Genomic DNA, 25569 nt, shown 5'->3' on the forward strand with positions numbered 1-25569 from the left:
CCCCGATTGTCAAACGAATGTCTCTTTGGCAAGCAAGCGACAAATTGAACTCCTGCAAGAGATAGATCTAAACGGATCTCTCATACTGACTGTGACACCCTCACCTTGCTAAGATTACTTAAGGAATAGGAAGTAGCTTAAAATGCAAGCTTGAAGGGATAAGCTTTGCTAAACTATGCTTTAGAAGTGGATAATTAAGTATAGTAGCTAAGAGCCATTTAATGGCTAAGTATTGCTAATGGTGGCCAAGCATGGAAGTAGCCTAGGCGTTGAAGGGCCAATCATCGAGTAAATACAAGGTAATTATAGAGTATTTACCAAATTTCATCGAGGTAAGGCCATCGTGTATCGAGGAAAGGCTATCGTGCATTGAGTAAGGGTCATCGTGCATCGAGTATGGGCCAGGTGCGAGCAAAGTAGCGCTCAATTGCGCGCGAGCGTGGAGCGTTGTGCGAGGGTGAACGCTTGGTTGCATGCGGGGTGGCACGGAGATGAGCACAAGGCATTGGGTATGCGATGTGCGTTGGAGTGTGCGACTGATGGGCTATGCAATGCAAAGGCAAGACAATGAGGCTAGGGCTGTGCGATGAAGCTAGGAAGCGTGCGATGAGGCATGCGATGTGCGCTGACAAGACCATGTGATGCTCATGTGATGCCTAGGTCTGTAGGACCATGCGTTGAGGGTACTATGTGTCGGCCTATGAAGTATGCACCAATCATAATGCTAAGCATGGGAAGAAGAATGCGGTCATTTGGACTATGTGTTGGCCTTGAGAAGCTAGTTGGACGCATATGACTAGGCGGGGCATGAGAGATATGTTGGACGCATAGAGTTGTTGGCCAAGAGTGTGGTGGCCGAGACTAGCTATGTGTTGAAGAGCCCTAGTCATGCATTAATAAGCTTTGCCATGCGGTGATGATGTGCTTTGCGTTGATGTTGAAGAGTAAAGGCATGCTGCGAAGTTTGATTATGTGCCAAGGTCATTCGAGGTTAGAAAGGACTTCACAGGCGCATAGGACAAGGTTAGTTAGGCGTGGAGTTGGTGATGTGAGTGGCATGCGATGCAGGAGATGCGTTGGTCTTGATGGACGCATGCGCCAAAGGATATGCGGCCAAGTAAGGGTATGCGATGGTATTGAGGTTAGTATGGCACATGGGAGGTGATGCGTTGGCCAAGCCATGCGTTCAAGCAAGCATGCGGCCATGAGGGAGTTTATGTGATGACAAGGAAAACTTGGAGGACAAGGCTGAATTGCTAACCCATCTGGACATGTGGCTAACTAAGGGATGTCTTGGATTTCATGCAAGTTGAGGTGGGCACATGAGAAGATATGCAAATTGAAGTAGATGCGTTGGTTAAAGATGGTGAGGACACTTCAGTACTAATGTGGCAAGGGTTGGCGTTGGCAGTATGAGAAGAAGGCACTTAGACATGCAAACAAGCTGGAGGTGTCAAGCTAGGAAGAGTTTTGGACGCCTATAAATAGCATCCCAAGGCTTCACTTCAGCTCACAACACAAATTCCCTTCAAAAGACGTTAGGAAGAGTGTTTGAGAGCAAGTTCGGAGGAAACCTTGCGTTGATCAGAAAGGGCATGCGTTGATAGTAAAAACCCTTGCGTTGGTCAAAGACAGAAGGTGTAATTATTGTTCAGGCTTTATGGGCAGACTGCAACACCAAGTTCAAACGAGGAGTTCTCCCAAACTACTCGTACAAATCAGGTGATTCTTGAGTCAAAATCTCATAAATTGAATGTAGTTTCTGTATGAGGGCTGCTATAAGGAAATTCTAAGTGGAGGGCTATCAAAATTGAAGGAAATCGAGAGGTGTTCACAGCATAGGGGACAACCGGGCCAGGTGGAGAAATCTTGAGACCCAGAACTCTTGCGTTGGAATTTGAAGGCCAAATTTTAAGGTAAGTTAAGACATTTCTAAACATATTTGTTGAAGGAAGTGTCTCGAAATAAGGTCTGAAACGATGAGAAATTTGAGCTTCAAAATGAATCTGAAATAGGGTTCAAAAAGGAAGTCAGGGGAAACCAAGGAACTTCGGAAGAGAGAAAGGTTCCAACAAATCACGGTGAGTGGTTCTCATTTTAAGTCTTTTAGCATATTTTAAATTATATGCTAGTATTATGAACGAATGGTCAGAACCATGAAGAGAACACGTGGCAGGGATGGTTAGGGGGTCAACGGACCTAGCTCTTGAGCCCGAGACAGAAACTCACGGGATGGTCAAGGGGCCATGAGGCCTAGTTCCTAAGCCTGTGGAAGGAACCTTGCATGGGATGATCAGAGGGCCGACAGGCCTAGCTTCTGAGCCTATAAGAGGGAGATCTATGTGCACATAGGGAAATAAGTAGTTGTAATGAGTAATCATTTTAACTATCTACCGTGTGTGTAGGTAGGGTTGAGAACAGATATGTTCAAGATGGAGGTTCGCGTAGTACCTCGGGTTGTGATTTGCTTATATGTTTATAAGTTGAAAGAGACTTGTTCAACTGTTACCACTCACTGGGCTTAAAGGCTCACGTTTTTCTCTAATGTCTTCCTTACAGGTAGCAGAAGAGTCTAGATTGCTACGAAAAGTCGAGGTTTGCTTAGAATATTGCTAGATTAAGTTTGTAGTTGGGATGGGACTAATGTTGTAAAGTTTATTAAATGTGTATAAACTGGTTTCCAAAGTGAGTTAAGCTTCTAGTTGTTTTCTTGAATATCCGCTGTAAGTTTATTTGTTTAAAACGAGCTAGTAGAGTTGGGCAATAGATGTCATGCAAGAGTGATATCTGTTGTCCTCACGCCTCCTTTTGGGTTAAAGAGGTAAACTTGGGAGGGGATGTGATACTGACACTCCAGAGAAGGTGATCCAGGTTTTCCTCCACCTTCCGAGAAAGGATGCAACAAAAAGAACCCAATAACAAGGACATCTTCCTCAAAACCTTATCCATCATGTTCACATGGCCAAATAGAACCTGATAGGCAAATAACCTAACTTTCTTTGGAATCTTAATCCTCCATAAAACATCAAAGATCGACCTGTCAACAGGAGAGGGATCAACTAAAATCCTAAAATATGACTTGCGGGAAAAACGCTTCACCGGATTAAAGCTCTAGACGAATATCCCTTCTCCCCAATCTAAAGTCAAAACCTTAACTATTCTTTGGTAAAATCCCTTTCTTACCCCTATGTTTATATGTATGTATAATTGGGGGCCTCACAATACCCCGACCTCTACATTTACCTCTTCCTCAAGGTCAAATGAAGAGAATGGTTGCTTTAGCCAATCCACTATCTCCTAAGTAGCCCAACTCTCAGGTTGGTGTAGCCACTTCACTAGCCATTCTTCTTTCACCATCTCATTATCCCAAAGTACTAGTTTCAAGCTCCATCTGCAGTTCAAAGTTATCTGAAAGGTCTGGTGGGTGATCTTGCACTCTAGTAGTAGCCCTCATGCACTTCTTAAGATGTGATACATGAAATTGTGTATCATGGCATCTGCAGGTAACGCCAGCTTATATGCCAATTCCCCCACTCATTCCAGCACCTTATAAGGGCCAAAAGATCAAGGAGCAAACTTCTCATACCTACGCTGAGTTAGTGTCCTTTGTCTGTGCTGTTGAAGTTTAAGGAACACATCATCTTCGACCTCAAAAGTCTTCTCTCTTTGATGTTGGTCTGCAAATTTCTTCATTCTCTGTTGAGCCACTAATAAATGTTCTTTTAAGACAACCAAGGCTCTATCTCTCTCAATCAACTGTTGATTCAATGTATCTTTCGAAGTTTTTGGATGTCCAAAAGAGATTAAAGCTGGAGCTGGACGACCATAGCCTAAAGGAGATAAAAGGAGAATTTTCTCCAAGAATCAAGATAACCTAGAATATTACCTAATTACCCAATTAACCCCTATTCTTCTTAACATACAATACATTGAATGGAGTTGTATTAATCAATGTATGAAAAATAGTGTTATACCGGTATTCCACCCACAGAACCCATTTGCTCCATTGTCTTAGTTGCTCGTTATAAAAGCATAGAAGATAAGCCTCCACACAACTGTTTGCCCTCTCTGTTGGCCATCCGTTTAAGGGTGGAAGGATGTACTGCATTTAAGAACCGTGTTGTAAACAACAAACAAATCAATCTAGAAGCTTCTAACAAAAATTTTATCCTTGTTTGAAACAATGGATTTCGAAAACCCATGCAACCTTACAATCTCTCTAATGAAATTTTCCGCAACTCCCTTTGCTGTGTAAGGGTGACTTGGGGGAATAAAGTGCCCGTATTACTTAGTCGATCTACTGCTATCATGAAAGAATTAAATCCCTTTGACTTCGGAAATCCCTCCACAAATTCCATAGAGATATCCTCCCACACCCTATCTGGGATAGACAATGGTTGCAACAATCTAGCAGGTGCTACAGATTCATTTTTGTTCCTCTGGTAGATTAAATATTCTGATATATGTCATTTAACATCTTCTTTCATGTCATTCAATATAGTTCTCCAGACATACGTTTATAAATACCAAAAATCCTGAATGGCCTCCCAAAACTGAATCATGGAAGGTATTCAATAAAGTAGAAATAAATGAGGAAGTTTTAACCAACACTAACTTGCCTTCGTACAGCAAGATTCCCTGTTCAAAGAAAACTTTGGTCACACTTAGAGGATCTTGTTCCACCTTCTGTCTGATCTTCTGAAGGTCAACATCTTCTATTACTTCTTGCTGCACCTTATCAACATCAATCAGGGATGGTGCCACTATTGTTAACAATTCAACAGAGGGTGGCATTCGAGAGAGCGCGTTCATGGCCTTGTTATTCAAACCAGGCTAGTAAAGAATCTCAAAATCACATCCTAATAACTTTGGTTAACCACCTTTGGAACTATGGCTGCACTTCCCACTGTTCAAGCAAGAATTTCACAGCTTTTTGGTCAGATACCACAATGAATTTTCATCCCAACAGGTAATGTCTCCACTTTTGTACTGATAATATCACAACCATCAACTCCTGTTTGTAGGTGGATTTACCTTGAGCCCTCGTGGAAAGTTTTTGACTGAAATAAGCGATTTGTTCTTGCATAAGGACTGCTTCCAACCCAAAACCTGAAGCATCTATTTCAATCACAAAGAGTTAAGTTAAAATTAGGGAGAGCCGAAATCGAAAGAGTTACTATCACTTGTTCGAGAATTAAGGCATCTGTGGCTTGTTCTGTCCATTTGAAGGTATCTTTATGAAGTAATAGAGTTAAGGAGAGTCACTGAATGCAGCTTATTATTGGACTAACCTTTGGTTGGCATTGATAATTGTTCTCGAAAAGATGAAGATTGTATCCTAGAACACCAGAGGTCTCAAAGACATTAATAAAAGATTGGCCCTTAAACGATTCTTAAAGAAAATTAACCCTTCAATTGTGTTAATTCAAGAATCCAAGAAGGAAATTTTTGATGCAAGTTTCATTAAATCTTTATGGAGTTCTAAAGATGTTGATTGGGAATTCGTTGAATCTTTTGGTGCTTCGGGTGGTCTGTTAACAATGTGGGATATAAGTCTAATTTCAGTAATAGAAACCCTTAAAGGCGGTTACCCTCTCTCAATTAAATGCAACACTAATTGTAAAAAGACTTGTTGAGTCACTAATGTATATGGGCTAATCGATTACAAAGAAAGAAAATTTGTGTGGGAAGAACTTCTGTCCTTGGTAGCTTATTGTGAAGACGCATGGTGTATGGGTGGCGATTTTAATATCACAAGATGGGCACACGAAAGATTTCCCTTGGGTAGAAGCACTAGAGGCATGAGAAAAATTTAATAAGTTCATTGAGCAAGCAAAACTCATAGAAATCCGGTTGAGTAATGGGAAGTTTACATGGTCAAGGGAAGGCATCACTGTTTCAAGATCCTTATTAGACCGCTTCTTCATATCAAAAGGTTGGGATGAGTTATTTGAAAATTCTAGAACCAATAGACAAGTCCGGTTTTTTTCAGACCACTACCCAATTTTATTAGAAGCTGGATCATTTAGTTGGGGTCCTTCACCGTTCAGGTTTTGCAATAGTTGGCTACTCAACAAAGATTGCATCCAAATTATAGAGAAAGCATGGCTTGACAGCAAAACACATGGTTGGACTGGTTTTGCATTAAATCAGAAACTGAAAGATGTGAAAACAGCAGTAAAACAGTAGCATCTCAGCAATAAGGAAGAGTTAAAACAGAAAGTGGAGAGGTTGCTAGCAGAAATAGAAAAATGGGGTACACTTGCTGAGAATTCCCCACTGTCTATCACTGATTATGCAGCTTGGTCTTCTTCAAAATCAGAACTAATGGCCTTATATAGGTTGGAAGAAATTAATCTATTGCAGAAGAGTAAACTAAACTGGTTTAAGCAGGGAGATGAGAACACAAGCTTTTTTCACAGATTCTTAGCAGCAAAAAAGAGGAGAAATTTTATAAATGAGTTAGTTGATGAACAAGGGATCCCAACAAAGTCGAGTGCAGAAATTGAAAACCTAATACTCAACTTTTACAGCAACCTTTACCTAAAATCTCCAGGGCAGAGGCACCTCCCTTTAAATCTAGATTGGCCTTGTGTGAACTCGAATCAGAATCTTCTCCTGCAAAATAATTTTCAGCCACAGAAATCCTCTCAGCTATAAAAACCCTTGGCAAAAGCAAAGCCCCAGGCCCCGATGGCTTCATCACTGAATTTTTGCTAAAGTTTTGGCCTATTCTCAAGACAAGCTTCCAAGATACCTTTAATGACTTCTACAAGAATGGCAAGATCAATGCGTGTATAAGAGAGAATTTCATTTGCTTAATTCAAAAGAAGAAAGTAGCAATCAAGGTAAGTGATTATAGACCCATTAGTTTAACCTCATTAATCTACAAAGTCATTGTTAAGGTGTTAGCCGAGAGACTAAAAGGGGTTATGTTCGACATCATTGCTCCATCCCAATGTGCTTTCATAGAAGGAAGACAAATTTTGGATCCCATACTTATAGCCAATGAAGTAGTGGAAGAGTATAGAGCAAAAAAGAAGAAGGGTTGGATACTTAAACTTGATATGGAGAAAGCTTTTGACCGAGTTGATTGGGATTTTCTAGAAAAAGTGCTTTGGGCCAAGAACTTCAATCAGAAATGGATAGAATGGATCTTGGGATGTGTTAAAAACCCACTTTACTCGGTCTTCATTAACGGGAGACCAAGGGGAAGAGTGGCCGCTTCAAGAGGGCTTAGACAAAGTGATCCTCTCTCCCCTTTTCTTTATCTTCTAGTCAGCGAAGTTTTGAGTGCATTAATCTCCAAACTCAACCAATCCGGCATCATTGAATGGTTTTTAGTAGGCAAAGAGCAAGTCCAAGTTTCCATACTCCATTTTACGGATGATACCTTATTGTTTTGCAAACATGACAGCACTATGCTGTCAAAACTTAAGCATACAGTGGAGCTATTTGAATGGTGTTCAGGGCAGAAGGTAAATTGGGATAAATCAGCACTCTATGGCATTAATGTGGATGATAGCGAGCTCTATACTACAGCAGCTTCTTTAAATGTTTCGGCTGACTATCTCCCCTTCCATTATCTAGGGTTGCCTCTAGGGGGTTACCCAAAAGAGCCTCCTTTTGGCAGCCGGTCCTAGATAAAATACAAGGTAAACTCGACAAATGGAGAAGATTCAATCTATCTAGGGGTGGAAGAGCCACTCTTTGTACCTCAGTCCTTTCAAACCTCCCAACCCACTATTTGGCTATCTTCCTTATGCTCGAAGGGGTAGCAACTAAAATGGAAAGGTTAATACGAAGTTTTTTTTGGGAAGGCAATAAGGGCAGCAAGCATAATCACTTGGTCAAATGGGAATTGGTTCAAAAACCTTTAGTAGATGGTGGTCTAGGTCTTGGGGGGCTCAAAGCTATGAACATTGCACTCCTTGCTAAATGGGGGTGGAGATTTTTCAATGAGGAAAACTCTCTTTGGGGCAAAGTTGTTAGAAGCATTCATGGTATGGATGCTTTTGATTGGCATACGACAGGGAAAGGAGGTAGAAGTCTGAAAAGTCCATGGGTCAGCATCTCAAAGACATGGCTGAAGGTAGAATCCTTGGCCACTTTCAAACTTGGTAATGACAGTCATATTGCTTTCTGGTTAGACACTTGGGAAGGACATTCCCCCTTCAGCATCCTTGTTCCTAGCTTATTCAGAATCACCATGCTCCCCAATGGCTCAATTGCCGATCATTGAGACAAAAACATAGCTTTGTGGTCCATTACTTTCCAAAGATCGCTTAAAGATGAAGAAGTGTTGGCCTTCCAAGACTTGTTGAGAAAAATTATAAGTAGAAGCCCTTCTCTCTCTTTTGATAAAAAAGTGTGGTCCATCTCAACCAATGGCCAATACACCGTTAAATCCCTCAAAAGCCACCTAACACCATTCTCCCCTTTGGAAAAGCCCATCTTCTCGGCTATTTGGAAAACAAAAAGCCCAAGAAGAGTCAACATCTGGATTATGCTTTTTGGTCAATTGAATGTAGCTGAAGTCCTTCAGAAAAAGCAACCAGCATCTTCCCTTTCCCCCACAGTTTGCCCACTCTGCCTACATCATAGTGAGGACTCCCTTCACCTTTTCTTTACATGCCCTTACTCAAATTGGTGCTGGAATAAGCTACTGTGTTTTTTCAATCTTCCATGGACCTTGTGCAATGATTTCAAAAGTAACGTGTTTCAGCTCCTTGTTGGCCCCATCTCTGACAAATCCATCCATTTGTTATGGTGTAATGCTGTAAAAGCCTTATTGGCAGACCTTTGGTTTGAAAGAAATCAAAGAATTTTCCATAACAAGCCACTAGTTGCCAAGACCGCCTTGAAGCCGCCCGTCGTCAAGCCTCCTCTTGGTGCCTCCTTTCCGACCCTTTCCGTGCCTACAGCCTTTCAGACTTCAACCTCAATTGGGAGGCCTTTATCTCAACCCCTCTTATCGGACAACACTAAACTTCTCCAAATTTCCAGAATTCAGCAACACTTATTGAACTTTTTATATATTTCCATTATTTTTAGGCCACTGTTTTGGCTTTATCCTTAGTTTTTCACTTTTGTTGTCTCTTTAGGCTTTGTCCTCTTTTTGTAATCTTGTTCTCTTATCTCCTAGTTATGGGTTAGAATTGGAGATGATGAGGGTGCTAAGGGAGTGTCAACCTAGTTGAGACGTCCGGGTGCATCTCCTGATCCTTTTACAAGCACTTGTATTCTTGCTTTGCTCTTTGTATAACTCTCTTGTACTTAAAACTTTCGCTCCTCTCTATTTATTAATACAATGAATCGTTTCCTTTTTTAAAAAAAGGAGTTGCTGCCGACCCATAGTCCACCACAAATCTTCAATAATAACCATTAAGGCCAAGAAATCCACGGAGTTTAGACAAATTCTTTTGAATTGGCCACTCCAACATTGTTTGCGCTTTATTTCCATTGGCTACCCTCTGTTCAGAGATCCAATGACCCACATAATGGATTCTCTTTTGAGCTAAAATACATTTTATCCCATATTGGCACACAATTGGTTATCTTGCAACTTGCAAGACATTCAAGAGCATATTCAAATGATTTCAAGGATACCATGATAGTCGTCAAGGATGGATCCGCTTTCAAGGTGATTTTATGCTGACCGTCCACAAAGGTCATGGTTAGACTTCGCCAGTGGACTACCATCTATTCCATATTACAGAGCTAGATTATTCCAAAGATAACATCAACACGTCCCAACTCCAATGGTAAGAAGACCTCAGTCATTGCCAACTCAGATAAAACGACTGCCATGAATTTCTGTATTTCTTTACCATGAATGACCATCCCATTGCTCACTACTACGCCATAATTGGATGTGTGCACCACCGGTAACTATAAATCATCCACCAACTTCTGATGTATAAAGTTATGGGTTGCACCATAGTTAATCATCACAACTTCCTTTTCCGCAACTAATCCTTTCAATTTCATTGTTCCTTTTGCGGAGAATCCAAGAATGAATCGCAAAGCAATTTCCACGTTATTTGCAACCTTGGTAGCCTTAACTTCTTGGTCTTCTTTAGCTTCCGCAACCCCTTCTAACTCGTCTTCTTCATTGTGAACTATCAATGAATTCAACTCATGTTTTTCCTTTGCCTTGCAATGATGACCGTGAAAGTACCTTTCATCACGACGGAAGCAAAGTCCCTTTTCGCGTTCGTCTTATATTTTAGTGTCTAATAATTTTCGTAGTGATGCTTTTTTTTTTTTTTTTTTTTGAATCCCTCCTTTATCATGCTGCAAGACATTCTTTAGGGTCGTTTCACCCTGGCCTTGACCCTGATTCTTTGACCCACTCTGGACGATTTGTTTACTCGAGTTGGATTGGGCCACCGGTCATCCTGAGCCCATATCTTCTAGTGCTAATTTTAGGGAGATATTTCGATCACTTATGGATTGGGCCTCTTTCATGCAAGCATCCAAACCCACCGGGTTATGACTAACTACCTCTGCCTTGATCTCCCGTGATAGTCCATTTAAGAACCTCTCTTCAAGAACTTCCTTGGCTGTTCAAGGTAGAGGAGCCGAGTACGCTTTGAGTTTCTTGCTTAATTTGAAGAAGCCGAGAGTGAAGCAAACCTTCTTGATTTGGTCGAACGTGCTCGATTAACCTCTATTTCAAGGCTTCCCAGGTAGGTATTTGTTTACGATTATGTGTTCGACGGAACCAATTGACCATGCTTTGGCACAAATGCTATTACAAATACCTTGATCTTCATCTCTGACAATTCATGCATCCGGATTTCCTTTCGAAAAAATCAGCATCTCCAACCTTTTATATTTGCTCCGGTCTACACCTCCACCAACATTTCTGATCCGAGAGCTTTGGCCTTCTCAATCTTTATCCTTCAATGGTTTTTATGAACTTGATGTAACCATCGATCCATCCTTATCGGCCCATTGATTTACTCTGCATTGTTGCCGCGATGTGATCCATGCCCTTATTCCTTCAATTTGAAAATGCTTTTCGTGCTGTCTTCGATTTTCTCTTTCATCTTTTTTTGTTTCACTTGTTCTCCCAGGGTGTTTGCAACTTTGATACCAATTTGTTAGGAATCTAACTCACCTGCCAACAAACACTTCTAACAAGCACAATCCCCAGAATCAGAGTAGTACTCTGGTAATATAATTTAAGAACTTCAAGGGAAAGACACAGTAAGACAAGCAACAGGGAAAGAAAATACTCAAAGGGAACCTAGCTATCACCACTCTCTAGAGGGTTGGAAATCATCTCCTACAAGCCAAAGCTTGATCACAATTCACACCCCCTCCCCTCTAGGCAAGAACCCTACATAAACCCTTCAATTCCCGTGGTCCCCACAAGAATAACAAACTCCACTAACTTTCCTTTGGTAAAGTCCCTTTCTTACCTTTACGTTTATATGTATGTATAATTGGGGCCTTAAAGAAAAAAGTTACTAGGTAGATCTAGTTTTTTATTTTATTTTTTCTTAAAAGGAAACAACACTTGACACTAAGGAAGAAAAAAGTACAAGATAAAATAAAAAGTAGAGTATAGTAGACTGAGGGAGACAAAAGAAAGAAGCAAAAAATACACAAGATATAAGAAGAGAAATTAAAGCATAAAGCTACAAAAAAGCCTCTCAATTGTTACAAATTTCTTGGAAAGAATAACCCTCGAAAGTTTTTGAGAGGGAACACCTTTGGGAAGCTCGAAGCTTTGATCTTGACTCAAAATGATATGACTAAAATTTGTCCTAAAGATTTCTTTTCGGAGGGAAGCATTGATCCAAAAAAGCTTGGCTTTGAATGGAAGAGACAGACAACAAACAATTTGGAAAACATTGCTTCAAACATCTTTACCAAAAACCAGCTTATGTTGAAAACAGAGAACAAAGAAAACCAGCGAGTCTTGGGAAGAGCGCTGAAAGAAGATATGAACTTGGTCTTAAAGGCCACATAACACAGGACAAAAGAATGGTAAAGTCATACGTGGAAGCTTTTTTTGGACTAGATTTATCATTGATGAGATAATCTACTACGCTTTGCCTATTCTACATTGTGAAGATGAATTTATTTTCCTTGACTTTCCTCGACTCCATGCTCTACAAAAGGGTTCAAAGACTACCAAGCGGTGGTTAGAAATCAGCCTGCATTTTGTTGCAATGCGACAAAATTTTTGGATGCTTTAAATTTGTTTTATGATAGATTAAATACCATGGGGGAATAATTGTTGAACATTTTCTTTATACCATGACATTGTGAAGTCATGGCATTTGCGGATATAATTAAATCTAACATTATCTATGTACTTAAGCTTTTGGGTTGATTGGTGATTTAACATGATTATGATTTTAAGCATGAGATCTTGTGTTCGAACTCCTATAAGGTCATTTTCTCTCTAATTAATATTGATTTTCACTTGGACATTCTACAAATTTCTGAGCCTACAAGGGAGGAAAAATGTTGAAATATTGATGTAATTAAACTAATCACAAGTCCGTAACCTATCAGCTGATTTTTTTTGGGTTGATTGGTGATTTCCTCTCTTTTATATTTGGGAACGTAGATGTTTAATTCTGGTGTATTATACATGTCTTTTTGTTGTTTACTTTCTTTTGTGGTCAACTTAAGGAGACTAGGGATGTTAACTATAAAGGAGTACTGGGATAAAATGCACCATGTAAGAAGCATGGTTTGATAACTTGGAGAGTATCGTCTTTTCCAACGTCTTTATTATGGTCAATTCGTAGAGCTTAAGATTACTTTATGCATCATTTTCCCCTTGCCAACATGAGAGAGGCTTAGTTTTTCGATATAATTGAATTGATGAAATGCATGTGGCAGTTTGAACTGTTATTTAATAGGTATCTTATCAATAATTCGCTGCTTTCCAGCATTTATCTTCTGTAAGCTTATTTTGCTGCACCAGATTGTTTCTCTGCCTTCACCCACCCCCGCTGCACATGTTGCTGCTAAGTTCTAACTAACTCGATTTAGTCTTTGTAGGATGAGTATGCAGATGGAAATCAGCTGCAGACGGTTTAGAGCATTGAGTTAGTGAATCTGTTGATTATTTACTCGTGTTATTTTGATGTCACAAATATCGTCGTTTACGACTAGCTACTCAGTACTCAGGTGCGGCTGGTTAATGTAGATCGATGTTGTACAGCTTCACATTACTAGGTATAATTCTTTTGTCGAGGATAAAATTTTTTCATCGAAGGAAGTTCCTGGAACGTCCGGCTGTGTTGAGTAAAAGCGATGCGTTGGCTTTGACGTCTAAATGGGGAAACAAGTTCAATAAAAAGAACTGACTTTCACTCTATTCCCGAATTCCGTAGATAAAAGGGTCGGTTAGATCTTGGAGCGGAAGAAATCTATGGCACAAGGAAACACATTTTTTTATTATAATATTTTCAAATTTTGGGGATATTGTGGAAATTAACCTAGCTTATAAGGTGAACTACAGTTTGTTTTTATTATATTTTAATAATGTCTCGTGGATCTCATCTGAATGCGTCTCTTCAATACTCATTTTTTTTAAAAGAAAAATATTCTTCCAATAAGTTCGATTACTTCTCCTACATGTACAAATGTGTATTATATTTTTTTTGAGCGAGGAATATTACAGAACTCTGGTATGGTAGGTGTGCCAATGTCCACGATTTTCCATTGATATGGTTTTTCTTCTCCGTTTTAAAAGCATTCATATTCTTGATGTTTTTTCTTTTCTTGTTCGTTTGCATCTATGAGATTCAAGGGTGGTTGCCTCTAGTTTTAATATGAATAGTACCGGTCGACTCCCAATTCGAATTTGGATTAGATATATTTGGTTTCCCTCATTTCCAAATCGGGACTGCCAAATCGAACAAAATTTGACCCGGATCGATAGGCTGAAAATAAAAAATTTGAAAACAAGTGTTCCGTTCAAAATGAAGTTGTATTTTTTTTATCCAACACGTGATTGGTAACAAATTTAGAAACTATATTCAAATTCAACTGTTGTTGAACATGTGTTTGATAGTATATTAATAAACAATAAAATTTGCTATATTTACCCACTAAATATTAGGTTAAATATAAATTATCATTAACTATTTTTTTTTGAAGCATATTATTAATTAGTTTGTGAACACATTTTAGGTTAAAAAGTGAAAAATTATTTTAAATGATAAAATTGTTGAAAATGTTTTTAAATATAGTACAATGTCTGTAAGACCCACTTTTATATCTTCTAGTATTTGGATAATTGAAAATAAAAATAAAATAAAATTTGAATTGGTGGTTAAAAACAAAGAAAATTTAACTTAAATAGTAAGTATTATAAATATTACAAAAGAGGTGTGATTTAGATGCCCATTCTCAGTGTTCAAAGACCAAGTGTCACTTCTCTATTATCCCAGTATTCTCTACGTGTCTCAAGATTATACAATATTAGTGTCACATCCAAATTCCACTTTGTATTTGCCAAATTGCCTATAAATAATGACACCTTGTGGATTTTGTAGAGGTACACATATTGGTGAGCAATCCAAAAATATTGAAGAAAGTGGAGAATTTAGAGAAATTTTCATACTTTTACTTTTGTTATTTTATATTATTATTATATTTATTTATTTATACATTATTATTATATTATATTCTCTCCATATTTGTGTTCTTATCGTGCACCGCTGTGTTCCTCAATTTCACAACACGTTATCAGCACGAGCTCCTACCGTTTCCCCCGTTGAAGGTAAGTCCTAAAGGTATGTAAGTTTTTTTTTTCTCTTTATTATAATTAATAAACTAAATATTATTTTACATATTTGGTACATATTAAATTTCTAATATAAATACAATATTTTGTGATAGTGTTACCATGACAAATTTTACAAAATTAGAATTCGTAGGCCTTGACATTAATGATAATAATTATTTGTCATGGGTGTTCGATGCCAAATTCCACCTAGATGCTATGAACTTGAGAGAAACATCTAAAGAAGAGAATACAATGACCAGTCAAGAAAAGGCAAAAGTCATGATTTTCTTTTGTCATCATCTCCATGGGGGATTGAAAATGGAGTATCTTATAATAAAAGTTTCCCATATCTTGTGGAGTAATTTGAAAGAAAGATATGATCATAAAAAACATTTATTCTTCCTAAACTCCGTTATGAGTGGATGCACTTAAGGCTACAGGATTCAAATCAATAAGTGATTACAACTCTGTATTATTTAAAATCATTTCAAAACTGTTATTATACGGAGAGAAAATTATTGATGCAGAAATGTTGGAGAAGAAAATTTTCACATTTCATATTGCGAATATGCTCCTGCAATAGTAGTATCGAGAGAAAAGATTTTGAACAGTATTCTGAACTAATCTCATGTCTTCTTTATGTCGAACAAAATAACGAGTTATTGATGAAGAATCACAAATCTCGACCAACTGGAACAATACCATTCCCTGAAGTGAATGATGTGAATTTTAATAATCATGGCCGAGGTCGTGACCGGGAAGAGGAGAAAATAATAATTATTTTTGTGGTGGTCGTTCTAATTATTCAAATTTCAAAAGAACCACACGAAACAATGATCATGAAGGAAAAACTTCACAAGATAAAATTCAAAAGGTGATGAACAAAAATGCTTCCGATGTGGTATGGTTGGACATTGATCACAATTTGTCGTACATTGATACATTTAGTCGATCAATATCAAGCTTCTCTGAAGGAAAAAAGGAAAAAATGTGGAAGCAAATTTTGCATGCTAGGATAATGATATATTTGACCCATCCCATTTGATAACTTTGGATGTGACAGACTTCTTTGAATATCTTGAAGAGAAAATCAGCACAGTTGATGGAACATCAAATGACTTTGAGAATATCTAGAATTAATGTTGTTGTTGTTGTTGTTATTTTTTAAAATTATTATCCATCTTTATGTTTTTTTTTCTTAGTTAATCTTTGTATATTCCAAATGTTGTTTTTTCTTATTGTAATTATTTCCTTTTAATGAAGAAATGTGGATCATTTTCATATGTTGGGTAATTAAAAAATGAGGAAAGAAGATCTATGTCTGGCAGACAGTGCAACTACACAACTACACAATACTTATAAGTAAAAAATACTTTTCTAAATTGACAATATTGAAAGCACAAGTAAATACAATAATAGCTTATGCAAACTTGATTGAAAGTTACGGAAAAACAAATATTATTTTTCCTAGAGGGACAAAATTTACAATTGATAATGCATTGTACTCTAGTTAATCGAAGAGAAATCTTCTAAGTTTTAAAAATATACGTTGCAATTGTTATCATATTGAGACTGATAGTAAGAATAATGTGGAATACCTATATATTCTCTCTATTGTCTCACATGAAAAATGTATATTGAAAAAGTTACATACTTTATCTTCTGGATTATATTATACTCATATACGAATAATTGAAACATATGCAACAATAAACCTGAAGTTCATGAATCCATATATAATTACTATTTGGCATGATAGATTAGGTCAACCAAGGTCTATAATGATGAGAAGAATTATTGAGAATTCAAATAGACATCCATTAAAGAGTAAGAAAATTCTTCAATCTAATGAATTAACATGTGACGCTTTCTCTCAAGGAAAATTGATAATTAGACTATTATTAGCTAAAGTGGGAACTGAATCACCTACATCTTTGGAATGAATTCATGGTGATATTGAAAGGATGTGTGAACACCCGAAGTGGAAGCGAATCGTAATCCCAATTTAATTTTACAGAACATATAAATTACAGAGGACAGAAAATAGAATTACAATCTTGATTAAGCATGCTATATAGAAAATAAAGGAATCAAAGGTTAAAGAGTTCACTAACCCTTGAAAACCAATTCTTCACGTACCTCTCCAATTTCACAGTACGTTAATGAACAAACTCTTTCTTCCTTGAACACAATAACAAAACCCAATTAATCGGACACCAACATGTGGGTACCTAAGTATTCTCGGAGGGTAGAGAATCAACGAGAGTTTTGTGGGCTTCTTTCAATTTTGGCAGATAAAGGGAATTGAATTTTGAGAGCAAATTGCACACAGATTTTCTTTTGAAACAAATCTATATTGCCTCAACCTGAGAAGGAGGAAGAATGAGAATAAAAACTTCCCTTCTCCAAAATCCCACGCACACCAAAAGAGAGAACCGGGGTAGGAGTTATCGCATAACTCCCTCCCAATAAATGCATTATTATTTAAAAATAATAATCTAATAAAATAAAATAATTTAATCAAATTAATATATATGCATACATACACATACATACATACATACATACACACACACACACGTATATATGTTTTGTTACTATTTACATTGATAGAAATGTTTTTATGTGTTTTTTACAGGTACCTACACTATTTTAGAAATGGATGATAGTTGTCATTTTAAGTTTTGCTTCATGGTTCTTAGTGCATCAATCGAGGGGTAGAAGTATCGTAGGCCTATCATATCTGTTGATGGAACATTTTTGAAGTGCAAGTTTGGTGGCATGCTATTAACAGCTTCATCAGTAGAAGATAACAATCAAAATTTTCTCCTTGCATTTGGTATCGTAGATTCTAAAAATGACACATCATGGATATGGTTTTTTGAAAACTTACGAAGTAGTTTCGAGAAACGAGAGAATCTAGTCATTATTTCTGATATGCATCTTAGCATTCCTAAAAGAGTTTTAAGAGTGTTTGCTAATGTTTAGTACTGTGTATGTGCATATAACATCTCTTAAGAAACTTAAAACTTCATTTTAAGGATCTATTGCTTGATAATTATTTCTTTATTTGTACTAATGCCTAAATTACTGCTGACTTTGAGTACCCCATGAGATCCATGGGGTCAATCTGTCCAAATATTAGAAGTTATCTTAGTAGTGTTGAGTTTGAGAAGTGGGCTCGGGCATATTCATGAAGAGGAACGTATGGAATGATGACATCGAATATTGCAGAAAGTATAAACTCAAATTTTTGAAGATGCTAGAGAATTACCCGTGTCTAGCATGTTAAGTTCAATTAGAGATATATTGCAAAAGTGGTTTTATGATCGAAGTAAAGCTGCTTTTGCAATGAAAACTCTTTTGACTTCTTGGGCTGAGAACAGATTATGACGAGAACATGAAAAGTCAAGAAGTTTCTTGGTAAGAATTCTGTCTTTTTCTTATTGTTTATCTATCACTATCTTTCTCAAATAAACAATTTGATAGTATTCTATTTGTTGATACTGATTACTTTCTCATATTTATCTATTAGGTTGGTCCCATTAGCAAACTGAATACAAGATAATGCATTGACATAAACAGTTCAGTATGAAGCTAGACTTGGGATCTTGCAGTTGTCGAGTATGGGATTTTGAGGAAATTCCATGTGCACATGCACTTTCCGTTCTCCGAATGCTTAATTTAAATACCTATTCTTATGTAACTGACTTTTATTATAGAAGAACATTATCGGGAACATACAGTTATTGTGTTTGACCTGTTGGAGTTCATTTGGACTGGAGAGCTGAAGATGATGTCATGAAAACATTACCTCCTATTGTTGAACGTCAAATTAGAAGACCTAAAAAACAAAGAATTCCATCTGTAGGTGATGATAGGAAAAAGATTCTCTTTTGATATACATTGATTTCTATGCATTGATGGTCATGCGTTAAATTGGAGAATATTCAATATGCCTTAATCGTGTATGCGATGACCATGCATTTTTGTCACAAGTTTTCTTGCTCTCTCACCAAGTATAACGAGAATGAAAGTTTCTCGAGATGATCTGAGGTCGACACAGGGACTTGTAACTAATATGATGTTTGTGAAGTAATGCATTTGAGGCGGTTAATAAAAGTAAAAAGAAAGATGTTAATGGACTATGTGCTACTCCTAGGTTAATAAAAGTAAAAAGAAAGATGTTAATGGACTATGTGCTACTCCTACTCATAGCTAAACAGACTGAGCAATGGAAGTTTGATTATGAGAGTTGGTAGAGATGCAACAACTGTTAATGCGTAATAAGATGCATGGAGAAGTAGAATTGTGGAGGAGATAAATTCACCACGTCATTAAGCTTGGTTGCAAGGGTAATCCCAGCTCCCCACACTAATGCATTGCACACCTCTCGGTGGTCAGCCATGCTTATATCTCTATAATGTATGGTTGTGTTGAGCATAAGATTATTCCTATCTCTAGGAACATTGCTTACTTTGCTTAGTGAGTTCCACTATTTACCCTTTCAGGCAGTTGGTTATAGCTACTCAGCTCGTAGACAAGCATTACGATAGCATCGCACTAAGAAAAGAGGATTATCTCACTATACTCACGTAATACACACCTCTCGATGGTTTGCTACATGCTTCATATCTCTATGCCGCATGATTGAGTATGCGATAACTCTTGCAATCAACACTTAACTAACTGTGATGAAAGTAAAAGATGATAAAGAAGAAGAAGAAGAAGAAGATGCAAATAGTGTTGAAGGAACTAAAGAGATGCATTTATTACAAAATGTATTAATGTCTTAAGCCAAAATATAATACAATACAGAGATAAGAAGAGAGGTGGAGGTCTAGATGTAGGCAATCTCTTGCTTCCATCAGATGTACATCAAGGCTATCGGTGGTGTCATAGATGGGCGGTGGAGTAGTCTCTCTCGAGCTCTACCTCCGGAGAAGCTCCGATCGTCACTCGAAAAGGGTTGTGGAAGTGAAGAACTCTTAAAGAATGTCTTGCTCAAGCTTCATCTGTGATCACAAGAGTCTGCCCAAGGCAGAGACTCAGATGACTTGAATTTGGGCTCAAAGGCTCTATTTATAGAGCTCAAATGGCTGATAGCATTGGTAATCCCATTCTGAATCACTGCCATTTTTGATGTGTTAGGTGGAATGTCAACATCATCTTATCTTTTCAATACTCCCAAGGTATGCGCTCATGATTGTTTCTTCTGAAGTATCAACGCATTCCACCCACTTTGCAATCGACCTTCTATCATGGTTATCATTCTATAGTTGCAACAATCCATGCAACGATCTGGTCTTCATGAAGATCAACGCATGTGATCAAAGTGCGGAAACAATGTCCAAGTGGTCAGGTCATAGAACTCTCTTGTCATTCACCAGTCTGTCTCTACCTTTACCTAAAAAACATAAAAGGGAAAGGATGGGTATATAAGTATACTCAGTAAGCGAACCACTACTGGGCCCCTTCAGTGATCTATTAGCATTCCCATCGGGATACAAGTGCATAATGACGTCGTAGGCATAGGCATAAGTATAAACATAGGCATAAGTATAAACATAAGCATAAGGGGCGAACCCAAAGGTACGCTTTCATAAGTAGTGACCCCGGAGGGCATAATCATAAACATAAATGGTGTTCGCAAGGGAACATTGTACATAGGCATAAGGTGTGAGCCCGAAGGCTCACAACATACGATATGCATAGCCCAATAGAAGTGCTAACAGTTACTGCAATCTCAAGTAGACATAGGCATACAATTGAGTTTTTAAATCATGCTAAGATCACATAATAGTTCACATTTACCCATCCACCAAACATTGTTACAACACACAACATTAACGTTTCACGTAAGCTTCCAAAATTTTCAACTGACCAATAGGCATATCAAGATATCTCGTACCAACAGGCATATCAATCTATCTCATACTAACAGGCATATCAATCTATCTCATACTAACATGCATATCAAGATATCTCATACTATCGTAGGAACCAGTACGTGGCACATGCTTGGGTTCAAGGGCAAACCAGTAGTAAATCACTTACTTTGGGTTTAGGCCAAAGCAAAAACAAGCGAACAACTGAACCTCCCTCCTAATTTAGGAAAGGCTTGAGTCAAAGCCCCTAACACCAACCACAAACACACAGTTCAACTTGTGGGGCGAATCCCCAAAATATACACAAATTAATTCAGCAATTACCACACAACTTACCCCCAAAACTTGTCAAAAAGAACCTATGAAGACTTTGGCAGCTACTACAACACCTTAGAACCTCCATTTTGGTCTCCTAAATTCAAAATTGGACCAATCGTCAAGCCAAAATTTCATTAAATAGCCAAGATCTTCTAAGAAACCTTAAAAATTGATCAAAACAACAAAGTTCTTACCCCACAATGCATGAATAGAGGGCCACATGAGCAGGCTCGGCGTTGTACGGACGACCACTGCTGCGGATGCGACAACCTTGATGACGACGGTGGAACGCAATTGAGGACGGCTGCGAATGGGCGTGGCTCGCGTTTTGAATGGCGACAGCTAGCGCGACTGAGGACGACGAAAACGGATGCGGCTTACGTTTGGAACGACGATGACGAGTACGACGGAGAACGGTGGTTAACGGGCGCGACTCGAACGGCGACGCCTTCTGGTGCATGGTCGGCGGTGGCTACAACTAGGCGGCGGAGGCTCCTTGCAAGGCCATTAATTACCCTTTTTAAAGCCAAAAAACCATAATTAATTAAATATACATATATATAATTTATCTCCTTTAATCCTAATTCCCCAAAATTCAAATAAAATTCTAAAGGAAATTAAATCTCAACCAAATGAATTTAATTCCTCACTTATTTGTCCCAATAAAAAAGATCTCAAACATATTATTAAAATCCAAAACCAAAATAAACCCTAAATAATTTAAGAACGTTTTACCTTAAAAAAAAAAAAAATTGGGCCGTTACAATTTTTCTCTCTCTTTCTCCACCCGGCCTCAATTTTTATGAAATATTTGGAAATTGATTGACATTCTTCTTCTATTGGATGCAGTGGTGTCATGAAAAACTACAAGTGAACAAATATTAAATTATTAGAGAAAAAAACCACCATGATCAGTTATAGACAGTGATAGTAGTCTATCACTGTCTATCAGTGATAGATAGAGATAAAATATTATCACTGTCTATCTTTTAAGTGATAGACAATGAAAATATTCTCATTTAAGAATTTACTTACATCTTCGGTTTCGAAAATGTTTTTATTTAGAGTCCTCCATTCATCTGACTCCAAGCACTCCCATGTGATGATTCTTGGGCCTTTGATGCCAAGTTTCCTTACAAATCCAAAATCTAAATCGGAAAGTTCTAGGATTGTCTCAAAAGCCCAATAAACTAATGCTAATGGGAATCCTTAGAGGTAGATTACATCCTTCCCAGTATATGATGCTCTCCTAAAAAATAGATAGGTTAAGTTGTAAAACAATCTTCCCCAAGGATAGTCTTTGAAGACTTGTTCTTCATACAAAATGTCTAGATATTTGAAATTGACATGGTTGTGTTGTTGCTTGGGGATTAAAAGAGCTTCTAGGATGTAGAGATTGACTAATTTAAGTTTCAATGACTCTTCCTCTTCATTGCGCAATGCTTTGAAAGTTCTCTTTATATCTCTCCTACTTATATGTTCGTCACGAAGAAAAAAAGTATTCCTAGATTCAAACACTTTTCTTTGGCTTAAATTTAATTGAGGAAATTTGTAGCCTTTCAATCCAGTTATTAAACGAAATTCCTTCAACCCAATTTATGCTATATGATCATTGAAGTTAAATGCAAGGACATTTGGCTTTTTTGTATAACATTGTCTTCTTATTAAGTAGTTGAAGAATTGGTTAGGTATTTTGGTCATTTTAATATTAAGAAAGTGTCCAAATGGGCCATTTAAAACTTTTGAAAAAATTGTTTCATCTAACTCTGTTCTTATCAAATTTAAGACCTCTACACTAAAGTAGACTGTAACTTTTAAGTGTCTGTTCTCATTTTCCATGATCAGTTCATGTTCCACCTGTTGAAAAGATATATTTAACAATATGTTAGAAAGTAAAATTTGAATAACACCAACAACTATTAAGATAACTATCAATAATATTTAACAATATCTATCACTATCTATTTGAGAGAGATAGATATAGTCCTCTATCTCTGTTTATCTCAATTCAAAGTTATCAATAATAACACATAACTAAACAAATATAGAGTGCAAACCATATAAAAACTATAGAAAAAAATATTAGTGTTTACCATTGAAGTCTATCACCGTCTATCTCACTGTCTATCTCATCTCTAAACAAATATAGTGCAAACCATATAGTGAACAAATGTTAGTGTTTACCATTGAAGTCTATCACTGTCTATCTGAGATAGACAGAGATAGCCCTCTATTGCTGTATATTTGAGATAGATAGAGATAGTGCTCTATCTCTGTCTATCTCAATTCAAAGTTATCAATAAATAGATCCACTCAACTAAATAAATATAAAGTGCAAGCCATATAGAGATGATAGAAAACAAATATTAGTGTTTACTATTGATGTCTATAACTGTCTATCTCATCTTTGTCTATCTCAATTCAAAGTTATCAATAGACTCACTCAACTAAACAAATATAGAGTGAAATCCATGTAAAGAAACTATAGGAACAAATATTAGTGTTTACCATTGAAGTCTATCACTGTTTATCTGAGATAAATAGAGATAGACCTTTATCTATATCTATCTTAATTTAAATTTATCAATAATAGATAGATTGAAGTTAAAGTTTTTGTTAAAGTTCCTAATATAGATAGTTGACATAATGCACAACAAGTATGTATTGATGTTAAAGTTTTATTGATAGTTTACATTCTTTTTCTCTTCAGATTTGTTTGCTTTTGCTCTGATTATTGATGATTCAACTTTCATTATTTTCTTTCCTTTTCCTTTTCTTTCATCAACTTTGACTATTTTTTTTTACTTACCATTTAGTTAAATAAAATTAGGTAATTTTTTTTTTAATAAGTATGATTAAATAGAAAAATTAATGAAATGAAATGAAAAAAGAATGATTACTAACTTGAAGGATATGATGATAGATTATAACATTGAAAAATTGAAAGTAGCAATAAGAGAAGAAGATGAAGATGAAGAAAAATTTGGTTAAAGAGGAAAAGACGGCAAAATAAACAACGGAGATTGGTTGATGATTATTGATGAAGGAGAGACCAAAAAATTGAAAGCAGCAACAACGGGAGAAAAAAAAGCAACGGAGGTAGAAGTCGACGAGATAGAGGGTGAAAGATAGAGATCAGTTGTCGGTGCAATAAAAAGACGTGGAAATGGACGCGGATATCAGACGAATTTGGATAATCCGATTAATAATTAGCGGGTCGCGATTTTTTGTATGGGTAGGGATAGTTTCGGTATTTCACTCTTTGGGCTGAACTTTCTGAAGGATCTCATACCGAGAGTTCCATGAGCGGGCTTAGATCGCTCCGATTTCACAGTGACCGAAACACAAACGACATACATTCCATCCATACAGTTAGGCATATAAAACTCATTATCGGCATGCTCAGAATACAATAAAACACAAGGAAAAGGTTCATACCAGATGAAGACTCTCTTTGTATGTGTGAACCCATAGCAGCGGAAAACCTCCTACCGATCTACAGTACCCAGCGAATATGTGGACTGCAACAACACGATCAAAGCGTACACGAACAATACAGCGGGGACGACACCACCACAAGAGAAACCCGAGTATCCTCGGCGTCAAAAACCCAAAGAGTGGGCTCTGGTGAGTTTAGTAGAGGACGGAGGAGAAGGTGTCGTGTAGACGATAAGTAAGTGGGAGATAAACTCTACTATCCTATAGCGAAAATGTTTATCGTATAGTAGAGCTACACAATCGTTTAGGAAAAACTGAACGATCGTTTAGGAAAGATGTATACGATCGTTTAGAGAACGTGTGAGGTAGACGATCATTTAGACGAACGAGCTTCTATCGTATAGGCTCTCGCGATCGCTTTCACGGATTCTTTTTGGGCGCGGGCGAATACGAATGCACGAATGAATTAAATGAAAATCATTTTCATTGTTTTAATCCGCTGGTTACCATAACCTTCGCAGCCCCACTTCCCACGTCCGAACGCTGATCAATCGGTTACTTATCAAATAATTAATCAATTAATTTAATTAATAAATATAATCATATTATATTTATATCCTATAGTTTGATATCATATATCTACTGTAGTATTTTCTCCTATACTTGATATAAATCATATTTATATTTAATTTCCTCCAAAATAATGTATATCATACATTTAGCCAATTATATCATATATAATTAACTAGTCAAATTATATCATATATAATTGAACTTCCTCTTATCAATTTGAACATTTCAAATTAACCCAAACACTGGTTCTCGACTTTATCCAAGCTACCCAGGTGACCTAATGGACCTGTGACTCGAAGCTTTAGCGGTACGTGAATAACTGACTAAACTCTTTAGCCACGAGATCCACCATCCGTTAACTGTCAGTGATTCTATTAAAGACCAACAGTTGAACTTTTCTTACCATAGATATGTTTCTGTGTTCATCGGATATAACCAATCATGAGTACGATGACCCTTCACAGATGCTCGTAAGTACAGTTGGGCCAATTTACCGTTTTGCCCCTGTAGTTACATCTCACTTCTTAAGTACCACTGATTCCTCTAATGAACAATACAACATAGTCCAACTATGTGTGAACACCTCTC

The 25569-nt window shown here is 37.2% G+C and overlaps 1 protein-coding gene across 4 annotated transcripts in view; it reads left to right on the plus strand.

Moving 5' to 3' along the window:
- Positions 1 to 13598, plus strand: part of LOC120088513 (uncharacterized) — a 39681-nt gene extending 26083 nt beyond the window's left edge. For 2 of the 4 annotated variants that reach the window (XM_039045880.2, XM_039045879.2), the window contains exon 5: positions 13030 to 13598. In XM_039045880.2, coding sequence (XP_038901808.1) covers positions 13030 to 13068 — 39 coding nt within the window. In that variant the 3' untranslated portion in view covers positions 13069 to 13598. Of the gene's footprint in view, positions 1 to 13020 lie in introns of all 4 variants that reach the window. The other 2 variants (XM_039045881.2, XM_039045882.2) reach the window with 1 other exon arrangement.
- The last annotated feature ends 11971 nt before the right edge of the window (positions 13599 to 25569 follow it).

The sequence above is a fragment of the Benincasa hispida genome, chromosome 10 (assembly GCF_027475165.1).
Source record: "Benincasa hispida cultivar pf3 chromosome 10, pf3_genome.v1.1, whole genome shotgun sequence".
NCBI lineage: Eukaryota > Viridiplantae > Streptophyta > Magnoliopsida > Cucurbitales > Cucurbitaceae > Benincasa > Benincasa hispida.